Here is a 24,120-nt window from a genome sequence, read left to right on the forward strand (position 1 = left end):
CTCGATTAATAATCTGCCACGGGATGTAGCCAAATAAGGGGATGAAAGTGCCCTTAGACGGTATAGTCTTATATGTTATAAAAAAAATAATTGGGAAAATTCGAATTATCGGTTTTCCCTCTATTTTCCGGATTAACATAATACTTCTGAAGACACGACGTCGCGGTGTTAGGAAAAATATATAATGCAACGAAAAATCGATAACCCGAATTTTTCCAATTTTACAACCCTCCTGGTCGAGATTCGATAATTGAAAATTACTGGAAAATTGTTTCTTCTTGGTAAGTTATCTAATGGTCCAACACAAGTCCCATTCGGTCTAAGGGCACTTTTGACCCCCTTATCTGACTTAACCCCTTTACGTTTCCACCAAAGTTACGTAATTTCTCGTTTACGAAACAAAGAAACTCGCAATAGATTACGACGATGACGAAGGCACTGTAACTCGAAGAAAATCCATGAACTCGCGCGTTTCAGCACCAACGGAATCACTCCTCCGAAAATCGGAAAACTGTTCGGGATTTTTGCTGTGCCAACGGACCTCTAGAAACGGTCGGTGCACCACGGCAGCACCAATCCCTTCGTGGATTGCTCTCGATTAGAGCTTTCGGGAGCAGCGTGTTCTCCATGCACGTCGCACACCCGCATGCACCGCTATAAAATACGCAAGCGCGTTCGTATATCGCGAACGCGCGCTATCTTGCGCACAAATTGGCCGGCAATTAGGCAACGTGACAATTTTGTCGGGGGAACTATCGATCACGAAACAATTCCACGCTCCCTGAAATTAGAACGCCGAATTTTCCTACGCCGAAGAGGATCGTAAATTCGTCGGGCTACCGCCAATACTCGTATATCTTAAAAAGAAAGAAAAAAAAAAAAAGGTCCACGCGGAGAAAGTCCGGTTTTGAAAGTCTAATACGCTCGTGAATATAAAAATCTCATCTCGACGTGAACGGCGAGTACACAACGACTCGAAGAACTTGTTCGACGAGCAAGATTCGCCGGACGAGACGTGTGGCGTAGCTTTCGCATACCATCGTGATCGTCTTTCTTATTTTTATTTTGCCCGCAGAAACCTGTTTCCCCGATCGATTATCGTTCCACGATTTTCACACGACAATTCCACATAAGAAATTCTTTATACGCCGATAACAAAGTCGCGAACAAGTGGTTCGAACGAGAAATTTGTAATTATAGGCGAGAAGCATACGTTTTACGGTGTGGACGGAAAAGGGGCTCGACAAACTGAATACATTGGTCGCTTTGTCGTTCGGACAAATTGCAGCGTACTCGCAAATTGCCCACGAACGCCGGGCACCCGCATGAATAAAGATATACCAGCTGTCCTCGATTCGTAATTTTCAGTATCGTAGGTCGGGTATACAATATCGGTGATCGATCGGATTCAGACGTGATTACCCGGTGGATCGGGAATTTTTCAAGATCTCGGTACCCGGGTAGAAGACACACCGCGAAATGGCCACTGGAACATTCTTCCGAGCCCATCAGAGTCCATTAAAATCAATTGGAAGGTGCAAAACGTCAACCAGGATAATTCAGCCACTTGACCTGACGTGATGATTCTAATCCGCGGTACAGTACGCGCAATCGTCACACGGCCGTCACATTTAAAAAGTAGACGCCTTCTGCTTTCGTATCCCGTTGTAGAATGCGTTCTTCGATACAATCAACCGATTCTGCCAATCGGGATCGATGATCGGGGGCTGTTCAATTATCGTACGCTATTAGTCCACGGGATAAACGAATACGCAACTCGAACTATTTTGGCGGGATAAGTTATTATTTGTTTAGTTAACGGAGATCAGCGAGAGAACAATGCGACCTGATTTGTATACGAAGAAGCATATCGAGGACAGAACCTCGTGGGGTCGATCCAATTTCCAGTAAAATTGGAAACGCGCCAGGAATTCAGCCAGAGACACAATTTCCGTACACGGATAACAGACTACCCTTTCGGTCGGAACCCGTGCGTCGGTTATGTATGATCTTTACCGCATGAATTATAGAGCTTCCGTGAATTACGAGACCATTATCATCAAGGTCTCGAATAAACCTTAATCGAGTAGAATTCCCTCGAGCCAGGTGGTCCGTTGAATTTTCCGATTGGGATTAATCCCTAAAATCGATCGTGCATAAATATCCATGAAGGTTTTATCTATTCACGGCGTGGTTAGGTAATAATAACGAATGTTCTCCAGACAAGCCGCGTGATGTATAGATACATTGAATGCAACTTCGGAACTCACCAAACGGATCGATTAGTTAAGGGGTTTTGTTATCATTTTCGAGAATATACAACAATGCTCGACGTCTGGATGCTTCGACGGTATTCCTGACGGCGGTTTATAATTATTTATGAGACCATTGGATCCGAGCACACACGTTTGTAAACACGTGTTTCCCCACGATAGTTGTGAATCGTGTGGCTTCTCAAGACAGTCGTCGAATAATTTGATGTGTGGCGAAAAAGAATCGGGAATGTAGAACAATTCGAAATGGAATTATCGAGGAGAAGCCTGCTGATAGATATTAATTAGAAAGGGAGTAACGATACGATACAGAAAGCGACGATGCGATAACGCGATCAGAGTGTTTTACAAAATTATCTATATAAACGATAATGATCGTACGAAAACGATATAATGTACTTTCGTCAACACGTTTGACACATGTACAGAACGGCCGTAGATCGTGCTTTCGTCACGCGATACAAATGCATCAGTAGCAAAGCGTTAATGTAATCATCGGTAGCAAAGTCTAACGAAGAACGCGCGAAAGAGGATATGAATATGGAGTGGCCGTGTCGATGATAATATCCGTATGTCAAAAAGTCGAGAAATCATTGCATATTAAACCGTACGGCCGGTTGTACACACACGCACACACGTACACACTCGAAACAACCGGTCGATGACAACACTTACAGCTCGGTATTTCAAGGACCCACGTGGCCAATACGACGATGTAAACAGCCGAATCCGCGCGGGCTTTACATTTAATCCATCAGTCATCGCGATAATGACATATTAAACGCGTTACGTGGGGATAAAATTCGACGTCGATAATCGGATGATGAACGGGACGTGGGCGCCGATAAGAATTAAAAAAAAAAATCGACATTCTCAGCTGATTGATAACGGGGGCGCGCGGAAAACGCAAATATGTCCCTGTGACAATGACAAACGCAGGCTCACCACCTTAGGTCTGTTACGCGCTTTCGAGTAGCCGCCGACGACTACGAGGTGCATAACAATATACGAGAGCTTGTGCATCGACTACCACCGCGACTGGACCAGGTTGTGAAGTCGCTCGACAACTTAGTCGCCGGCGATTAGTGGACAGTGCGCAACACAAACCCTGACGGCTTTCTACGTACAACTGCTGACTCCGCGACTCGGTTTGTGTTGTGATCCTCTTCTATCCTTCGCACGCTGGGTCCAGTTACCGGTCAATGACTGCAAAGTTTCTCGTCGACAGAGAGACGTACGTAACAGAGCACATACACATACGAGCACGTGGGTGGTATACCGTGAAATGTACTCGATCGCAGAGGAGCAACTGGTCGGCCGTGCCTCCGGATCACGTCGCTTTCCCCACTGCCGCCGCGGAACCGTATCAGCGCGTGTTACGTGCGCCCGCGCGGCTCTCCCCGCGCGATACACACACATATACGCACACGTTCATACATATCCAGAGGAAACACACGGGCGAATAATACGTACGATTCACTTACCCGTGTGGCGTGTTACGCGCGCATGCACGCACACACGTGTTCCGCAATATCGCGTGCAGAGATGATACCACGTGACTGTAGTCCGAATCCAGACGTAAACGTAGAAAACAAGGATCGGATGAGTCCTGTAGTTATTACGCGTCTAGTCGTTCCTCTTCGATTCCCTTTCCACGTGATCGTCGACTATTTACGCCACGTGAAATGATATTCTCGAGACGCGTAATTTACATTACGGGGTTTTGTAATATCACCTGTTGCGGTGGTCACGAGAGATTTAAAGTCGTCGTCCAGAATCGAACGAAGGCGAGGATCAGGGGATTATGGTCCTGGAGTAATAAGGTCCTCGTCAGGTCGCTTCCCTGCCCTTCAGGTCTCCCCTAAACTTATGAGATGAATAATGAAACGTTTGCCGGATGGAATTTGATTTTGGACTGTAAAATAATTCTGAATTAGGATTCAAGGTTCGATCGATTACGTGCAATTAACCGGCACAATGGGAATTTGTTTATTATAAATTTCGTAATGGTTCGGGAGCCGGAAGGAACGCGTCCCGAATGCTCATACCGGTCCACCTCGCGTTATGCCCGTTGAATGGAGTATGAATATAGCTGCAATAAAATAACATCCGTCTCCTAAACTACATAGGCTGAATGGAGTTTGATTAAATTGGCCGGCGTGTTTAAATTTAGATCGTTACAATCGGCTGACCCTCGTGGCCTCACAATATATGGCACCATCCAATAGACAACCATCTTGCACTTCGAAATGATAATTAAGAAACGCGTGATTTACGTCTAGACTTTAGGAACGTATTGGAACACGTGTGCCGAAGTCTACACATTCCTTTTGTTTTTTTTCTATAAACTTATTAAACGAAAATATTAATTTATTTGTAATGGAGCCAGCTGAAATGAAAGTAAAGGTCGACGTCGAAAGTAATTGGCTCAATATAATTAATTTATTCGTGTAAATATATAATCGCCGTAAAATTGAAACTACGTGTAACACAGTTCAGTTCGGTGTTACAAATGTAATCTTCCATCCCGGTGCGATTTGTAGTACAATTCGTAAGAATAGTGAAGTATAATGTGAAAGTGAGAAATATTATATTCACGTTACTCCGGTAAAAGATCATCGCCCAGTTCTTCATCTCCGAAATCATCATCCCTCTTTCCGGCGGATGTCATAGGGCGAGTAGGTAAAGGACCTATTGGATCTACGTATGGGGTACCTACATAAGATATTGGAAATTAGAGGTAATTTTATCTATTATACCATTATATACTATTTCGAAACAATTTGAAACAAAGTAATGATTAGGGTAAAAGTCTGGGAAGTACTATTCTACAGAGAGAGCGGGAACATGCTATTCAAAATAGCTAGACTCATTTATCATCTGTTCAATCCATTAGAGCAATGCAACCAACATCTGTAGATCATCCTTGTTAATGCTCATTTCAAATAAGGCTACGCAATTCTGAAGCTTTGATAGGTCATTCAAGTGTTTGGCACTTACGAAGACAATATGAATAATATAATTTCAATATAGTCACATATATCTCACCCATATTTTCGAGATTAGTAATAGCATTCAATTTAAACAATTCATCTCAAAATTATACAATGTTAATAATACGTACTCGGTTGATCATTCGTATCGGATATCGCTTCTGGGTAATTCTCAGTTGTAGAAATTCGATTCGGTCTTGTGATACCAGCACTGCTTAAGCCTTGAATATCTCTTCTACCAAGAACGGGACTTGATCTGTGATCCGATAATATACTCATTCCGGAACCTGTCCGTGACGATGCCCCGCTATTGCTTCTTCTGGATCCTATAAACAAATGTTATAGCATTGATCTAATACTTGATATACTTGAAAGTGCGTATAAACTATACCTGGTCTCGCCGATTCTTGTCTATCTTTTAACTCCTTCGCTTTTTCAACACGCTTCAATTCCGCTGCATAAACTTGAGCCTCCTTCAAACCAAGATCGCTACATAATCGAATCAAGAACTTAAGACATTCCACATTTTCCGGGAACTTCTCATGGATATCTTGATACTCCAATAGAGCTTTATGAAATTGGCCTGTTCGTCTCAAACAAGCTGCGACAAGCAATCTCCATCTTGGTTCATCAGGAGCAAGTTCTACTGCTTTCTTGAAGTAAACTAATGCTTTCTCAGCAACCTGAAGCGCATTACAATATAAGCTTACGTTTCAAGTACTCAATATGGAAGAAGAGAGTAAAATCTTTACCTGCATTGATACAAAATACGACCCAAGCCAATCAATTACCTCGAAATTTGCAGGAAAGAATCTATACGACTGTAAAAATAAATATTTCAATAAATCTGTAAAACGCGATAAGAAAATAAGCACTATAAAACAACTTACATCGCTATAAAACTGATATGCTTGCTGTTTATCTCCAGCAGCATCATACATTTCACCTAGTTTTTGTAAAACTCCGGGATCAGATGGTATAATGCCAAGTAATTGATTAAACCTAATCAACATACATACAAGATAAAATATTTCCAATACTGATAAAACTGATAATGATTGAATCAAACAAAATATATATTGCAACCAAGTACTATACCATTCAGCTGCTTGGTCTGCATCACTCATAAGTTGATAGAGATGGCCAATTTGGTACAGTGTCTGAGGATCGTGTCTGACCATATTACGAATCTTCCAAAAGCATTCCAAAGCTTCTTCGTACATACCTTCCTTCTTATAGACTAGTCCTATTATTCAATTTTCATTAATTAATAGGATTATCATCTATTTAATTACATTCGTGCGTGTTAATGAAAAATACCCAGATTATAAAGCGCCTGCACGTGACTGGCATCTGTGTCCAGTGCACACAAGAGAAGCTCTCTAGCGATGTGTAATTCGCCCTTTCTGATTGCGCAAGCTGATAGATTAACATAAGCTGCTGCATTGTAACTGTCTGTGTTTCGAGCAATTTCTCCGCATCTTTCTGCTTGTTCATAGTCTCCTTGCTATAGAAGTAACAATAGTCTACATTTTCTTCATAAAACAATCAAAATAAGAACAATGACTTACAAGGAAGTAAACAAATGAAAGCATCGTCGCAGCTGCGCTATTAGCTTTACTTTCCCGATTTTCAAACATTTTTAAGGTATCAATAGCCAACTGCGTTTCTCTATTGTGTAAGAACACCATTGCTTTACTTATCTCCAGATCAGCGGCTAGAGGTCCGTAAGCTGAAGACTTTATGGCATCAACGCACCTTTAAAAAATGCAATTATAATATATAAAGTAGAATATTTAAGTTTGAGGTGTATATGAAGTAAATTGTTTTTAAATTTACCATGCAAATCCAGCTGTAAGTGTATCTTCGATAACAGGTGCTATTAGTTTTGCAGCACAAAGTATTGTTCTTTCGGCTTCCAACTTCAACTCCTTTTCTAACTTAGATAAATCATCATTCTTCAAAATTTCATTTAATATATTAGAAGCAACATCATCCTGTAAAATATATAAATAACACTACAATACAAAATAAAATCTTTCTCTATGAGTTAGTGATTATGTTCACATTGTGCTCAGTGTTCATTATTAAAAGTGATGACATCCAGCTGCTACAAAGTGATTGTGCATAGAACAACAGTTTGTCTGTTAAAGCACACTATAAAGCATGTAATTAGATAACTACCAAGTGTGGGCAATAGTCCAAACAACCATTTTACATAGTAACATTCATAAATTTGCCCAACTCACAGTACTGATATTATATCTGTCTTCCTGATCTATGTTAAGCTGAACTTCTAATAACTCTAAAAACGCTCTTTTCATTTTATCCCTATGAGACAACGCGAAATGGCATAAAACAGCATGCAACCCTGCTTTAAATTCAGCTCTTTCTTTCATAACCCATTCAAAGCTATTAGCTGCTTCTTCCAAACGACCCATTTGTACAAATAACATTCCAATGTTATGCATTATTTTTATTCTGTGGATTATTCAACGAATTAGTTTATATAAGTAATAAACATAAAAATTCAACTATGAAAACTGAATGATTTACATACATTAATGCATACCGTCGTTTTATTACCTTAAATCTTTCTGAGCCGTTGGTGCTTGATCAAATGCCATTCTGTACATTTTAATTGCTTGAGATAATTGTCCCATTTTAACATATATATTTCCCATGTTCACTTTAAGCCTAGCACTGTTACTAAACATTCTGTTTCTTGTTATAGCTTGATAAGTGGCTATAGCTTCAGTGAACATATTATTATTAGTATATTGAATAGCTAAGTTAAAAATAACCTGGAAAATTACACAGTGTTTCAAATTTTCAACCTCATTTTTCCAATATAGTAGAACACTTCAATCCTTACAGCAAATGTTAAGTCTACATTATGGTTATCACTAAGGCCAGCTTGTTCTTGTAATCGAATAAGAGCTCTTTCTCTTGAAGAAGCTTCCCTTGCTCTCTCTAGAGCAACCCTCGTATTATTCTCATATGCTGCCTCCACTGAACTCTCTATTAATTCCATTATCTTTCTTTCAGCTATTTTTATCTTCTCTTCTGGCCTTTAAGAATAAGTATCAAAACATTGCCTTAAAAATTAGAACGTGTGTTGAGTAATTAATTCATAATCATCTCACGTGTCCTCTTTTCCAGTTTCTAGAGGTGGTGCAGCTCCTTTAATAGTGTTACTCATATTGAGTGGATCAAAAGTTTGACGACTGCTGCTTGTATAACCAGCACCTCTAACTGCAGTCATTGGTCTTATTCCACTAGTAGTGGGACGTACAGATATACCAGTACCAGACCTATGAAACTAAAAATAATAAAGAATAGTAAATTGGAGCAACATTACGATATAAAAATGTGCATACTCATAAATTTACTCACTCCACTTGATGTGCCTAAACGCATAGCAGTTCCAGGGACTTTTGGTGTGAACTGTCAGATAATAAAAAAATACGTATTTTTTTACTAGTTTAATTAATAATTACCTATTGTTATAAAATTCCTTTCTTTATACTTACTAGTGATCTTCTTCCATAACTTGTGTTAAGAGTTTCATGAAAATATTCATCTTGCTCAAGATCTTTAATACTATAAACTGTTGGATAATCATTGTATCCATCATAAATGTCATCGTCAATTTGCGTAGCAATCATTGTGAATATTACTATGACATAAATCAGTCTATAGCATTATTTCTTTATTCTTGAGTGATATGTATATAAACAAAACAGTGATAATTACGAGAAGCAAACAATACGCGCTAAAGGACACGTTACCCACGTTACCATTGACGTGTGCTCTGAATGGAAAATCAAACTTATCTAGTTACATCAATTTTACAACGTGAAATACATAAATTTAAATTGCCGTACATTATCATAACAGATCCAATGGAATTCATTACAAACACACAATTTTATTTCAATTCACATAATTCCCACAGCATTTGAAAGGCTACAAAATTACTTTTAAAAAAACTATGCGTATAGAGATGCAAATTACGTGCAGTTGCATTCAGCAACGGGGTCTAATATTTATTGGTTGGTAATATAAGCCATCCTTTGCTTTTTAGGCGACAGATCTATAACACTATAACACCGTGAAAATGAAGTTTCACAGTTGCTTTGCATAAAAAAAGTATTTCCACAACGGATTGCTGTTATTTACAAGGTTTTCCCTTTATGTACATTAATTGAGACATATTATGTAACTTGCATAATCTACCGTTGGCGATTTGATCAAGGGAAGCGATTTTATTGTCTCTCGGAAGGCGGGGTTGCTTTCTGCAGTAGTGTACCAGATAACCTGTTCGTCTAAGCCAATAATGTTGATAAATATTCGAATTTGACATGTGTTACGTGATAACAGATACGTTTCGGCGCATGGAATCATGTGAGAACATTTTTATTTGTGACGACACCGACGCAATGCAGTTCAAGGCTGTATCTGTAAAGTGATTTTGTAAAAAAGTAAATTAAAGTGATCTAAAAGAAAATGACAACTGAGCAGAGCGGACACGATCATTCCCTTGCGATCCGACAAGAGATACAACGTTTCGAAAGTGTTCATCCATCGATATACGCTATTTACGACTTAATAGATCTAATATCTGACACACACATCGCGAAACAAATTCGCGAGCATGTTGTTGCGATTGAAGGTACAATATGTAATAAAATCTTTAAACGCATTCGTATATTTTTTTTTTATTTTTTCTTTTATTATTCCTTTCTTTAATCATTCTCTATTGTAGATTCCTTTGTTAATAGTCATGAATGGACATTGGCTAGAGATGTACCAGAATTACATTTAGGGATCATTGGTTCATCTGACTCAGGAAAATCTGCTTTAGTTCATAGATATTTGACTGGTTCATTTATGCACGAAGAATCTCCAGAAGGTGGTCGATTTAAGAAGGAAGTTTTTATCAATGATCAGAGTTATCTTTTATTAATTCGAGACGAGGGTGGAGTACCCGAATCACAAGTACACAAAAAATATATAATATATTAATTGATTAATGTGTTCATGCATATCTATATATGTACACATGTATCATACATACATACTTCAACATTTAACTAGGGTATCACTCATTTCAGTTTTCTGCTTGGATAGATGCTTTATTACTTGTATTTAGTTTAGAGAGCGAAGAAAGTTTCTCCATAGTTTGCAGTTTCTATAATAGAATGTGTTCATTTCGAAATATGTCAGAAGTACCAAAAATACTTGTAGGAGTACAAGGTAAATCATGCATTCTCTTTGCTCTTATGAAATATTTCTTAATGTATAGTTTATTTATTCTTCTCAGTTTATACTGATTAATTTAATGTTATATAATATCTATTTCATACTGTCTAGATTCAATTAATGATTCTAATCCAAGAGTCATAAAAGATATTAGACCAAGGAAATTGGCATGTGATTTAAGGTGTCCTTACTATGAAACATGTGCTATTTATGGTTTGAATGTGGAAAGAGTATTTCAAGATGGTAAATATTTTATCACTGACTTCAATATCTTTTATTTTTATGACTCTATAACATAATTATTTACATGCTACAAAAGTGAAATTTCTACATTAGATGTTCAGTATATTTTCCTTTATATTGATTATTATTATTCCTCTGCGACTTTGTTAATTATTCTAAGAGTATCTTGAATCTTACAGTGTGTCAAAAAATTATTCAACATATATCTGCAAAACATTATCGATGTAATGGACAACAAGCAACAGATAATGAGACAAAGTATCCTGTTCCAGTGATTGCCAAAAATGTACAGCTCCTTGCCAAAGACATGGAAGCAGCGAATTCATCAAAATTGAGTGTGAGATATTTTACTCTAATATATTAAAATAATATGTTTTTGTAATTACCTGTTTTTTGCACAGACATCTGACAAAGAGGAAGACTCCCGATCTGTTCACAGTAGTTCCGTTCAAAATGATTCTGGATCTATAAGTGATAACTTTCATAATGTACAGAATCAGCACAGTGATCTTAGATCTTCAATTTTAACTCCAACTACTATCAGGTACAGTAATATGTGTATTGTACATATACAGCAATGTGTGTACTCATCATGTATGTATACTCCAGGAAATTTAGGAGAAAATCTAATATCTTTACCCCATCGAAGAAAGAAAAATATAACATGGGTGAAATGGGTGTTGGTAGAGAAATACCTGTAAAACAAGGATACTTATTCAAACGCAGTAGTAAGTCTTTAAAAGAATGGAAGAAGAAATATGTTACATTGTTGGAGGATGGTCGACTAACTTATCATTCTAGCTTACACGTAATTACCATGCATTTAAATATTTATGATTAATGGTATTGAACCTTGCCTTACAACACTATACAACATTTATTACTTAGGATTATATGAATGACGCCAATGGTAAAGAAATATTACTACAATATGTAACTGTAAAAGTGCCTGGGAAAACGCCTAAGGGTTCCAAATCATCCAATGCTCAAGGTGCATAACATGTGATTTCATTAATTCCAATTAGGTTACCTTAATTTGGAATATATTTTCATTTACAGAAGATAGTTTCGAATTTTCTATAATTTCATTAGAAAATAAGACTTGGCATTTTGAAGCAAATAATGCTGAAGATAGAGACAGTTGGATATCTGCTATAGAGCAACAAATTCTTTCAAGTTTACAAAATAGTGATGGCGATAAAAAGAATGAAACTGAAGCTTTCAAAATGCATTGTATAAAAAACAAAGTATCAGGAAATGATGCCTGTGTAGATTGTGGAACACCTAGTAAGTAGTAAATCTACTACAGACAATGCAGTATTTAAATAGACCTACCGGACATTTCTTACACTTCTAATATATTTTAGATCCAGATTGGGCTAGTCTAAACTTAGGCGTATTAATGTGTATTGAGTGTTCAGGAATACATAGAAATTTAGGTTCGCACATATCGAAAGTTAGGTCATTGGATTTAGACGATTGGTCGTAAGTGTAATAACGTTACTAATAAGCGAATCGATTTTGAGGATATTATTATATAAGTTCGCATCAATATATTCTTAGTTATGCATGCACTGTGTTCTATAGTATAAAATAGCTCTGTCATTACCTTTAGCGCAGGTCAATTAAGTGTAATGTTAGCCCTCGGTAATGATATAGCAAATAGTGTTTGGGAATATTGTTTAAACGGAAAACAGAAACCAAATTCAGATTCTCCTAGAGAAGAGAAAGAGCAATGGATCAGATGGAAGTACGAGGACAAAATCTTCTTACCACCAATTAACCCAAACATTTCTTTAGGAAAATTGCTTATTGATTCAGTTTGCCGGTAAATATTTTTCAATTGCAAGTAAGCTGTAGCTGGTATAGATAACTGTTAGATAACTTATCTTTTGTCTGACATGTAATGTAGGGGCGATATGAGAGCATTTACATTATGCTTGGCCAGATGTAGTTACGAAGACATTAATATGTCTGTCAGTATGGAAGATCTAAGGACACCCCTTCATTTGGCTTGTGCTACAGGAAACTTAGCTATGGCACAACTACTGATATGGGTGTGTGTTTCTTCTTATCCTAATTACAGTATGCAAATATAGAAAGGTATGATGTGTTTGTTTATTTATCAAACCGTTACAGCATAAAGCAAATCCACATAACTTAGACCACGAAGGACGTACATGTATGTCATATGTACGGGCACTCGAAAGAACGCTTGACAATTCGTCAGATTCTATGGAAATGCAAAAGCTTCTTGAAGTACTTGAACAAGCTAGTATCTCTGGAGTAGATGATGTAGAAACGTCTCAGTATTAAAACTGTTCACGTAACGTACTTATTGCATGTGAAACCATGCTTTAACTAATGGCTTAGAGTTGATATAAATTTTCTCATTAACAGCACTGATACTCAGAAAAGCAACCAAAGTATGTTAAAAAAGAATTTAAAATGTTTTTAATGTAAAATTGGCTACTTGTATAAAGTAGCATTCTGTACTGTGTTAAAGAAGATTTACATTGTGTATAACAGTGAATGTCCCTTTTAATGTTGGCTATAAATTTCATCAGAAATTTAACCACATATTTTACTAAATATAACATACTTTGCATATATATTTGTACATTAAAAAGTAGTTTGAATTGAAAATAATAATACATATTATAAATATATATATATTTAACGAGGTTTAGGTCAGTGAAAGTAACGACTAATAGTGAATTGGAGTGTACATTATCAATGACTGAGAGTACAAACACTCATAAATCTAGTTATATTTATACACGGAATACATTTAATGTATTTGAAGAATGCTTTTAAAACTTTTATTTTATTAATTATGAATTAAACATATAATTACCTCGCAATACGTTTTTGTTCTTTTAAACACCTCCAAAAATATACACTTATAGCTTACAATTTCTTGTGTCTGTATATATTTTATGTTAATATTTATCTTCCATAGCAATTTTACACAAGATACAAATATTACTTGAATTTATTAGATGAACAAATGACACTTGTAACATAATATGGATCATCTATAATGTTTGAATCATCTGGAAATAATACATACAAATTTTAAGTGCTCATGGAACTATTATATGTATCATACATCATATTCCTAAAAAAAATCTTACCTAACGGATATATGCTTCTTGGAAATATGGGTATTCGATTATAATATTTAATAGTTGTCAATTTTGATAACTTTGACTCGGATGAAAGTGAAATTCTTCGTGTAGTGAGAATTCTGAAAACAATATATAGTTGTACCTGTGTACAAAAATGGTATTATAGTTATTGAACTTACTCCTTATTCAAAATATTAATGGCTGAAACCGGAAGTGGAGCGCGTAACGTATAAATTATGTTTTCATTCAAATCACTATTTTGTATGGGCGACTTTTCAGAAACGTATTGTTGAAAAGCACACAGATACAGAGACCTCAAATCATCAGTGGAGCATTCTAAATTGTCTTGCAACAATAACATAAATTCCAAACACATATGAATTTGTGACAAACGTTGTAATCTTTCCCTGAAAGCATAGTTTTAAACAATTGTACAATATAATTAAAGATCTTATTATAATGTTGTAGAACATACCTATAGACATCAACTACAAATTCACCACATGAAATATTTCCTAATTTTTCTTGGATGTTGTGTTTGTCACTAAATCTTGAACTTATTAAAATATATGTATAGTCTCTATACAATTTTTCAAAACCCATATCTATAACATATTCTAATGGTAAACTACCTGACAGTAAAGGTGAAATTATTCTATGCTGACTTGGATTGGTGATAACTTTAGCAAATCTTGTTGAATTTGTTAAATTTACCTAATATACATTATTGATTAAATTATTATGTTTCATGTAAATTCGTGGAAAAACAATTTTAAACAATTTTTGTTATACCTGTGCAAAACATTCATTCATTATAATTTCTTCAAGTACTGTGTGAATACATTTTGTCATATCAAAATAATTTGAATTCTCTGTAAGTATAAATGGCATTTGATATATGGAAAAATATATATTATATAAATACATATAATGCAATATAGAATGAGGTATATGTACTTACTAATGAGCAATTCCCATAAGAAGTCAGTAAAATCTAAATTATACCTAAATGGAAGAGCCTGTATACATTGTTTAATTTGTACAGTATTTTCTAAATTTTCTTCGTTTATAAAATTTATTTTATCTGTATCAACAGTATCAGGTCTATAACTATAATCTCCATTTAACAAAAGATTTATGTTTTTCATTATTTCGGTATGTTCCTGTTTTATAAAAATAGTATTGTTAATAACTTAATGTATTTTAAAAGTATTTAAAAAATATTAGTATTTTAAAATACTTCTTTATATGAGCTTGTGAAATCTTTTGGAAATTCCAAAGGTGATGGAGTATAAGATGAACTTATCTGCTTTTTATATTCCTCTACTATATTCAAATACTGATTCAACAATAGTAATTGTGTCCACAGTTCTTTCAGAGGACTGTTACTTGACCCTGAAACAATCTGAGCAACCTGGAAACAGTATGAAATATAATTACACAATTTATTGTATGCATAAAATATCACTTTTACCAAGTTATTCTTTGATGCTCTTGTAGGTGGATACAATGATAAAGTGGAACTATCTACTTCCACAACTAAACTTCCTACAAAATTACTCTTTACATTTTCATCCCAGTTTATCAATTCTTCACTTATTCCATATAAATCAAAAGTATTAAATGCAGATATAGTAACCTGAATACAAAAGAATCATATTGTGAGTGTCAATATAATTACAATATAAATGTGATACATACATTGTGCCCCTTTGCATGTGAAAGTTTCAAATGTTCTTGAAGAATTGATGTAGATGATTCTTTAATGGTTTCAAGTGTTTCAATATCAACTGAACAAATTTCAATTGTAGTAAACCAGTCTTTTTGAATAGTTGTACCTAATAATCTAGTTTTTTTATTGTCATTACCATTACAAAGTGCAAATATTGGAGGAAAATCAACTTTTAGAAAGTCAATGCATGCATTCAATGTATCACTGAAATGAAACTATGTTATTAATATCAGAAATTATAATGAGTTTTTGGTGTAATTGTTATTAGTTTACCATGCTTCTGTTCTGCTTAGTGGTAAATACTTTTCTTCTTCTTTGTACCAACTTTGTTTCACCAAAATAATGCTATCCTCAAAATCTACTTCCTCAAATGAACATTTTAAAGGTGAGCCAGTAATATCAAACTCTGAAACATTTATACCAAGAATATTGTATTATATAAATAAATAGCCAAAGGTGTTACTTATCAAACTTACTACTTGTTTGGTCATTATTAATATATTCTAAATGATTATTAGTACATTCAGTATAATGCTCCTGAAAATAAAACAAACTGAAAATTTGAGTAATATGAGGAATCTTTCAAAAATGTAATCCATAAATGACATACTTCTTTATACAAAATAATACAAGGAGATTCCTTATATTCGGGGAAAAGTCGAGTTACATACGATAAACATAGTTTACTTATTTGTATGGACGGATTTAAGACTTTCCGTAGTATCTCGACATCCGTCATTTTTAGTAATTGTTCAAAACTTAAAATGGTCGTAGAAGTCTTTTATAATAATATATATGTATATCTTTGCACCGGATCTTTTCTCATTCTACTTTGAACATTAGGAACTGATTAGGAACATCTGATTTAAACCGAAATTTCAAACGCTCCTTGAACATCTACGTTCGAAAATACATAAAATTCTTCCCAGTAAGAACCAGCTAGGGACTTTATATCTGTTAAAACACGAATTTTAGACTAAAATATTTTAAGTATCTTCAACTTTTAACTTAATACATTTGTTAATAAAAATGTCTGCATCCTATAGATTCGTTTAAAAATATGTAAACCTATTGCGCTACACGAAATTCACTGAAACAATATAATACGTCCATACACAACGAAGCTGGATCCAGGAGAAATTTCAGAACGCTCTGAAGGCGAATCCGCGTTAGCCGTTACTCTACATTAAACCTAGTTTTTAAATCTAACGCGACGGTAGCAAACAATATCCGCACGCGCGTTCGCTACACACATTCATTGCACATTCATTGTCCGTCGAGTTCTCTATCAGATCAGCCGTTCGCGTTTGCGCTACGTGCAGTGGCTGACATCGATATGTCAATACTTGTAAAGCACGAAATTTTTTAAAAAAGGCGGTATAATGTCGTAGAAGTACGCGAAGATACTCATAAAGTAATCGTAGTTGCGATAGTGATTAGGTTATGAAAAAGTCGAACAAATACAGGACAGGTGTGGGTAACATTTCAACGGTGTGTTTGTCCGAGGTGAAGAGGGACCGTGAGGACCTCGAAGACAGTCTTCCGACCTTTTACATGAAGGAACAGGATATTCCGGAATATTTGGAAGGCTGTGGTCTAACCACCTGTACAGCCGACATGCCGGAGGATGTGGATGTCCTACGGGACAACAAGGAACAGACGAAGGAGAAAAAGTTATCATCCGCGTCCATAGCAGGTCCCGATACCAAGAAAACAGTAACTGTCAAGCATCCTGAATCGAATAAACCGAAACCGACCACGAAAAAAGGCAAACCGATTCAAGCTGATTTAGACGTTTCCAAGGAGTTCATACGATGTAGAGACGAGTGCGTGAAACGGTTGGATTTAAGTAAATCCAGCATCACCAATCTGCCCAGTACAGTACGAGAGCTGACGCATTTAGTCGAATTTTATCTGTACGGAAACAAACTCGTGACATTACCGACGGAGATTGGTTATCTCGCGAATTTGAAAACGTTGGCTTTAAGCGAGAATTCCATCACCAGTTTGCCGAATACGTTAGAAAATTTGAAGTCGTTAAGGGTGCTCGATTTGAGGCATAATAAATTAAGCGAGATACCCGACGTCGTTTATAAATTAACTAATTTAACGACTCTATTTTTACGCTTCAATCGCGTCAGATATGTCAGTGACAACATTCGAAATTTGACAAACTTGACAATGTTGAGCTTAAGGGAGAACAAAATCAAGGAACTCCCAGCAGGTATCGGCAAGTTGGTCAATTTGATAACATTTGATGTGTCTCACAATCATTTGGAGCATCTACCTGAAGAGATTGGAAATTGCATTCAATTGTCTACGCTTGATCTACAACACAATGAGCTTCTGGATATTCCAGATACAATTGGGAATTTAGTTTCTTTAACAAGATTAGGTCTTAGGTATAATAGATTAACCAATATTCCAAAATCATTGGCAAATTGTAAATTAATGGATGAATTCAGCGTCGAAGGAAACCAAGTATCTCAATTGCCAGATGGATTACTAGCAAGTCTTTCTGATCTGACATCAATCACCTTATCCAGAAATGCCTTCACTGCATATCCATCAGGAGGACCAGCCCAGTTTACGAATGTTTATTCTATCAATCTTGAACATAATAAGATTGATAAAATACCATATGGTATTTTCTCTAGAGCAAAGAATTTGACAAAATTAAATATGAAAGAAAATCAGTTGACTGCTCTACCATTAGATATTGGCACATGGGTCAATATGGTTGAATTGAACTTAGGTACAAATCAGTTAACAAAGATTCCAGATGATATTCAATGCCTTCAGAGTTTAGAAATCTTAATACTTTCTAATAATTTGTTAAAACGTATTCCTGCCAGTATAGCAAACTTACGGAAACTCAGAGTTTTGGATCTTGAAGAAAATAAGATTGAGTCTTTACCAAATGAAATTGGGTTTTTAAGGGACTTGCAAAAATTAATTTTGCAGAGTAATCAGGTGACTTCTTTACCCAGAGCAATTGGTCATCTGACAAATTTAACATATTTAAGTGTAGGAGAGAATAACCTCAACTATCTACCCGAAGAAATTGGTACACTAGAAAATTTAGATTCATTGTATGTAAATGATAATGCAAACTTACATAATTTGCCATTTGAATTAGCTCTATGCACAAATCTCAGTATTATGTCAATTGAAAATTGTCCACTTTCACAAATTCCACCAGAAATAGTTGCTGGAGGCCCTTCCTTAGTGATCCAATTTTTAAAAATGCAAGGACCTTATCGATCTATGTAACAAAATTAGAAAATTGTCTCTCATATGACTTAGATGTCGATTCTTAATAAGAGTGACACAGATACAACTGATATTTGATACGAATATTTATTAACTTAAATTCTCACCATAATGATCTCACATTAATAAAAATTATATAAATATTATTGGTATATAATATATGAAAAGGCGCATATATTTGTATTCTCATAAAATGAATAAGATATATCTGCAATACATTTTCAACATAAAAAGAAGAAACATATGTACAGATATACTATGAAATTAGTGCTGAATTCGGAATATGCACAATGAATAAAGAAACTATAAAAGAATGAAATCATAATAAGATATTTTAGATACAGATATAATATAAATTATACTGACACTTTTATTAATATAAAGTATACATGGTTTATGATACTTCATTTATCTATTTTGTTTTTTGTATGTATATTATTTAGTCACATAGTAAAATGTAATATATTTTAATTTGCATGCAATGTGCTTTGTATTACAAATATCTTCTAATTTCAGAAAATTAACTTCTATCATTTAAAAATACCACAACAGATCCCTTGACTTTAAAATTTTATTATACACAGATACCTGAAAATATTATCCTTAAATATTATAGTTATTATTTTGAAAATTGTATTAAGTATGAAGGAATCAGATAAAATTATTCAGTTCAAGTAAGCATAAAATTAAGAATCGGCATCAATGAATTTACATTTTAGTTACTGCTATTCATTGCCATATAAATAAAATATTTTGCTGAAGAAATTCAAATAATGTATAACAATAAGTTGGTATTGTATTATTGTATGAGGCTTGTGTGTTGTTAGTTACTTTACAACATGTCGCTATCAGTTGTGAGAGGAGTTCTAATTGTAAGAGGTTTTGAAAAAAGCTGCTCTTCCAAAATATGAAAGATATCTACTTATATAATTTAGCAGACTGTAACAAATAACGTATTATTTTTTTATTTCTAAGACTAAATGTAAACGATTTTATATTTAAGCACTTTTAAAAAATGATGAAAAAAAACATGTATCATAAAGAAAAGTATATATGATAATAGCACAACATTTTAATAGTAATTTTTACTTTTACATCTGGTACATAAGTTGCAATAATCAGTGGCAATTATGAACTACATTTAAATGTATACTTTTATAAAGCAGTTAAAGATTAAACGGCATATATGTTCTTTTAATTAATTAATAAATTATAATTCTAATAATTAGTGCAATTCGAATTTTTTAATTGAATCATTAATATGCACTCATTCATTGAAAGAGCTGCCAAACATAAGCATACAATTATCTAGTACTAGCATTGCATTACTGAAAGATTATTTTTGCTAAGTTCCATAAATGATAGTTCTTGTGTTATAATTAAAACAATTTTTTGTGCACAATAAATGGTGCCAATATAAATAGTATATATGTTATTACATTGTTTTTTACATATAGAAATTTATATGTAGACATACATTTAGTATCATACCTATAATACTTGATTGATTGGATTTTATTTATAGCTATGGATATATTGATTTTTTTAAAATATACTTACACACATGCAACTGAACAAGAAATATTGGTATACTATTTTGCCATTTATAACATAATAGTTGAACTAGAGGTTTTTCATAATTTGTTTATTATGCAATGGCTGTGCAATAAGAAATTGAAAAATTAGCACTATTTTACTTATATTAAGTATAGCTTTAAATGATATTATATTAATCTATTGTAAAATATAACGTATACAAATATCTTTTATAGTTAGTGGTATTTGAATGATTATAACAGAGATTATAAGTATTAAAACATCTTAGTTGCTTTACATATCTTAATTACATTAGTATTCTCAATATTATTTTAATTTCAGAAAAGTGTAAAATTGTTATGGTTGAAAGTATGTTAAAATACTATAAAGATGAAATGGAACTTAGCAAACTCTTAATTATAATTAAGAGAATGTAATGTCTATTTTATATTACCATTGATGTATGTAAATGTACAATTTGTTATGTGTCTATTTACAGTTTTTCTACACTAGTTATGTTTCCAGAATAATTGTATAATGTATTTGCATTAAAACTTTGTCTTTCAGACTTCTACAATTTGTCCATGAAGTAATAAAGATTGATAATAATGTTGCACGAATAAAATTTCACTTGACTATTGATTACTGTTTTTTTCTTAATTAAACTGTAAGTCTTATGTGTGCATAATTATATAACTTCAATTATTTAAACTTGAAACAATCTATGTCAATTTATAAAATTCAAGTCATGGTTACTTTTGTATTTTGACTAATAGTAATCATGTATATAATTTATAAAATTCCATACAACACTTATCTACATTACTAAAGGCATGTACAAAATGTTGCTCTTAAGGTATCATATAAATTGTTTAACAACAGTATATATGTATGTTTACTGTGTTTCAAGGCAAGGTGTTAAATAAGTTTCAGGATACATGGAAAAGTTGCCAAAAGGAGTGTTACAATATAAATTGTTGTGATAAACTGTTCAACAGTTTTACAATACATAAGTGATACACTATTGTATGATTGGAAGATAATTAAATTTATATGATAATTAAAAAAGAATAACTATTCTCAAATTATAATCTTGTTGAATAGTCTATCAAGTGCGATATTATTTATATAATTTCAGAATTATAATATAATGTAATTCAATGTATATGATAAATTATATAGGATGCTGTATATTTCTAAATATATAAATATGCTATAAACATTTCTGACTTTTGAATTTACTTTTTATTATAAATAAATTTACACAATATTTTATTATAAAAACACTTTTTTACATAAACATTTAAGTTCCACAAAACATAATTGCAAAATTATAATACCTTTATCAATATATTTTACATTTTGTTCTTAATTCTTTGACATTCGTTCAAGCTTTAAAGAAATAAGGCTTTGTCTTTTCATTACAAACTTACCTAATCCTATATTGTTTTTCACATTATCACACTGTAATTAAAAATACAGATATTATATTCCTTTAAGTAAAATTCATTAAAAAACATTAATAAGTACAGTATTATAAAATATACTCTGAACCTTTTTAGAATTATTAATTATTATATTTGAAGTTGTTGTTACTTTCTTTTCAACTAATATAGCAGGGTGTTTTTTAAATAATTTTTTAGCACTCATAAACCCCTTGTTTGCATTTGACTCCTGATATGTGGATATATTACAAATATTCTGAGAATTTTCTGATGTACTTATCAATCTAAAACACCAATGTAAACAATTTTGCTACAAATTACCAATATGATTAAGAATAACTTGTTTTCAATTTATTTATTGCCAGTACCTTATGAGATCTATTATCTCTTCTGAAAATGATTTTAAATTATTTAAGACATATGTAGCATTTTTTATATCTTCTTCAATATTTTTATTATGAATAACTGTTATCTCATTATTAAGACTATTAATTTCATTTTTTAATTCCATAACTCTACTTTCTTTGTATTTATCAATGTTTTCTTTATTATCATATGCAGCAGTACTGTACTTGCAATTATGAAATTTAATTACTTCATTAATATCAGAAAACTGATTGAAAAAAACGTTAAAATTATGTTCCAAAGAAAAGTTCCACACTTCGTTACAAAATTTATCTTCTGTGGCCCAAACAGAATAATTTATATTGTCCTATAACACATTTGGTAAAAGTTTTTTTATAAATAAATAATTATAATGATTCGTCGCTTAATCGATTGTATTTTTACCAATTTCGCACGTTCTTCTTTTAATACTTTCTGCTTTCGTTGAAATATATTGTAACTTGTACTCAAAAGATTTTTAACAACTTTTAGTTCTAGATTTTGACTGAGACACTCCGATAAACAAAAGTCATGTGATTGATTTTTCTCATGATTTAAAGAAGTCATTACTTTCTGTACAATAAATAATAGCTTTAAAATATACATTTATACGTATTACAATTTTTCTTGAAATATTATCGCTTGTAATGATATCCTTTTACATAATTTTTCGAGAATGTAAAAGTTAATCTACATATGTACATTCTTTCTTGTAGGAAAATGTATCTGCTAGTCAAAGAAATATTTTTTTCTACGAAAGTGTAAGATCTATATATATACACACTTGCTATCATATATTTGCCAGGTTAAGAAAAAACGATTAATTTAATGAATTTTAAGATTTCAAAAAATCATACTTCTTTAATTTTTGTAGCAACATATTTGATTGGTGATTTCCGTTGAAACGTATTTACTGTCCTAACAAACACCTCAAAAGCAGTTGCATTTGCATCGGAGCTGATCGGAGCGTGCCGAATTTGGAAGCTCCCTTGGTAGTGCTGAATAGCCTATCCTGCATCTAAACAGACTTTGAGTAACGATTTCTACATTTTGGAATATAATTCGTAGACGAATTTAATGTTGTAAAGTATGATTATACGTGCAAAATGAGTTCAAACGGTTTAAAAGTGTTTAGAAAAAAGTTAGTATAACATTTACATAAGTTTTTTATGATGTATAATAATTAACTGTAAACAGTAACAAATATATTATGATGTATAACAATTACTGATTTATAAACTCATTCTTTATCATTGTTCTATCAGCAATCCATATCCACAAGGGATGCGATGTCAGAAATGTTTAGAATTGGGACATTGGAGTTATGAGTGTAAAGGAAGAAGAAAATATTTACATAGATCTTCACGTACGTCACAACTGAAGAAAGCTTTAAAAAGTCAAGAAGAAACTAATACGTAGGTTCTAAAGAAATAGTTAGCTTCGTGATGCTGAGATCCCAATAAATAATAGTATGAATAACTATATACTTTTGCAGTGAAGAACAGAAGAAGGAAGTAAAGAAGAGTCATCAACAAAAAAAAATGAAGAAGGAATCTAGCAGTTCCAGTGATACAAATTCTAATGCTGGAAGAAGCAGTTCAAGTAGCAGTAGTTCTAGTAGTAGTAATGATAGCAGCAGTAGTAGCTCATCATCGGACAGTGAATCAGACTCGAGTGACAGTGTTTCCAGTAGTAGTAGTAGTTCTAGTAATACCGGTAGTAATAATAACCGTTCTTAAAAAAAGTAATATCTAAGGTATATTTTAAGATATTTTAATATCTAAGGTAATTTTAGATAAGAAATAAGAACTTTTTAATAGATATTGATATTTTAAAATATTTATG

The 24,120-nt window shown here is 33.4% G+C and overlaps 7 protein-coding genes across 7 annotated transcripts in view; 3 read left to right on the forward strand and 4 right to left on the reverse strand.

The window, feature by feature from the left end:
* Positions 1–3,623, reverse strand: part of LOC107192261 (hexokinase-1-like) — an 11,587-nt gene extending 7,964 nt beyond the window's left edge. The window contains exon 1 of the mRNA XM_015581477.1: positions 3,401–3,623. The gene's annotated coding sequence lies outside the window, so the exon portion shown is untranslated. The remainder of the gene's footprint in view (positions 1–3,400) is intronic.
* A 1,156-nt stretch (positions 3,624–4,779) lies between these two features.
* On the reverse strand, positions 4,780–8,934 carry LOC107192259 (intraflagellar transport protein 88 homolog). The gene is made up of 15 exons (XM_015581475.1): positions 8,800–8,934; positions 8,663–8,713; positions 8,413–8,588; positions 8,142–8,337; positions 7,853–8,070; positions 7,516–7,747; positions 7,106–7,263; positions 6,838–7,024; positions 6,587–6,773; positions 6,365–6,512; positions 6,157–6,268; positions 6,019–6,087; positions 5,658–5,949; positions 5,473–5,592; positions 4,780–4,973 (listed from the first exon to the last, which is right to left on the reverse strand). Exons 1-15 carry the CDS (start codon positions 8,932–8,934, stop codon positions 4,873–4,875), a joined length of 2,382 nt encoding a protein of 793 aa, XP_015436961.1. The 3' UTR covers positions 4,780–4,872.
* A 500-nt stretch (positions 8,935–9,434) lies between these two features.
* Positions 9,435–13,186, forward strand: LOC107192260 (centaurin-gamma-1A). The gene is made up of 13 exons (XM_015581476.1): positions 9,435–9,941; positions 10,035–10,267; positions 10,384–10,525; positions 10,643–10,774; positions 10,954–11,111; positions 11,176–11,318; positions 11,384–11,582; positions 11,663–11,765; positions 11,834–12,061; positions 12,142–12,259; positions 12,390–12,602; positions 12,687–12,831; positions 12,914–13,186. Exons 1-13 carry the CDS (start codon positions 9,776–9,778, stop codon positions 13,088–13,090), a joined length of 2,157 nt encoding a protein of 718 aa, XP_015436962.1. The 5' UTR covers positions 9,435–9,775; the 3' UTR covers positions 13,091–13,186.
* Positions 13,187–13,759: 573 nt separating this feature from the next.
* On the reverse strand, positions 13,760–16,376 carry LOC107192250 (protein zwilch homolog). Its single transcript, XM_015581462.1, has 12 exons — positions 16,243–16,376; positions 16,114–16,163; positions 15,911–16,043; positions 15,607–15,841; positions 15,380–15,544; positions 15,146–15,319; positions 14,867–15,068; positions 14,698–14,777; positions 14,381–14,619; positions 14,085–14,312; positions 13,912–14,024; positions 13,760–13,830 (listed from the first exon to the last, which is right to left on the reverse strand). Exons 1-12 carry the CDS (start codon positions 16,374–16,376, stop codon positions 13,760–13,762), a joined length of 1,824 nt encoding a protein of 607 aa, XP_015436948.1.
* A 531-nt stretch (positions 16,377–16,907) lies between these two features.
* LOC107192218 (leucine-rich repeat protein soc-2 homolog) lies at positions 16,908–19,076 on the forward strand. Its single transcript, XM_015581428.1, has one exon. The coding sequence runs from the start codon at positions 17,081–17,083 to the stop codon at positions 18,908–18,910; it is 1,830 nt and encodes a 609-aa protein (XP_015436914.1). The 5' UTR covers positions 16,908–17,080; the 3' UTR covers positions 18,911–19,076.
* Positions 19,077–21,814: 2,738 nt separating this feature from the next.
* On the reverse strand, positions 21,815–22,842 carry LOC107192190. The gene is made up of 4 exons (XM_015581396.1): positions 22,681–22,842; positions 22,260–22,603; positions 21,977–22,175; positions 21,815–21,910 (listed from the first exon to the last, which is right to left on the reverse strand). Exons 1-4 carry the CDS (start codon positions 22,840–22,842, stop codon positions 21,815–21,817), a joined length of 801 nt encoding a protein of 266 aa, XP_015436882.1.
* A 394-nt stretch (positions 22,843–23,236) lies between these two features.
* On the forward strand, positions 23,237–24,039 carry LOC107192254 (zinc finger CCHC domain-containing protein 10-like). Its single transcript, XM_015581467.1, has 3 exons — positions 23,237–23,416; positions 23,541–23,690; positions 23,771–24,039. The coding sequence occupies exons 1-3, from the start codon at positions 23,382–23,384 to the stop codon at positions 24,012–24,014; spliced, it is 429 nt and encodes a 142-aa protein (XP_015436953.1). The 5' UTR covers positions 23,237–23,381; the 3' UTR covers positions 24,015–24,039.
* The last annotated feature ends 81 nt before the right edge of the window (positions 24,040–24,120 follow it).

The sequence above is a fragment of the Dufourea novaeangliae genome, unplaced genomic scaffold, assembly GCF_001272555.1.
Source record: "Dufourea novaeangliae isolate 0120121106 unplaced genomic scaffold, ASM127255v1 scaffold299, whole genome shotgun sequence".
Taxonomy (NCBI): domain Eukaryota; kingdom Metazoa; phylum Arthropoda; class Insecta; order Hymenoptera; family Halictidae; genus Dufourea; species Dufourea novaeangliae.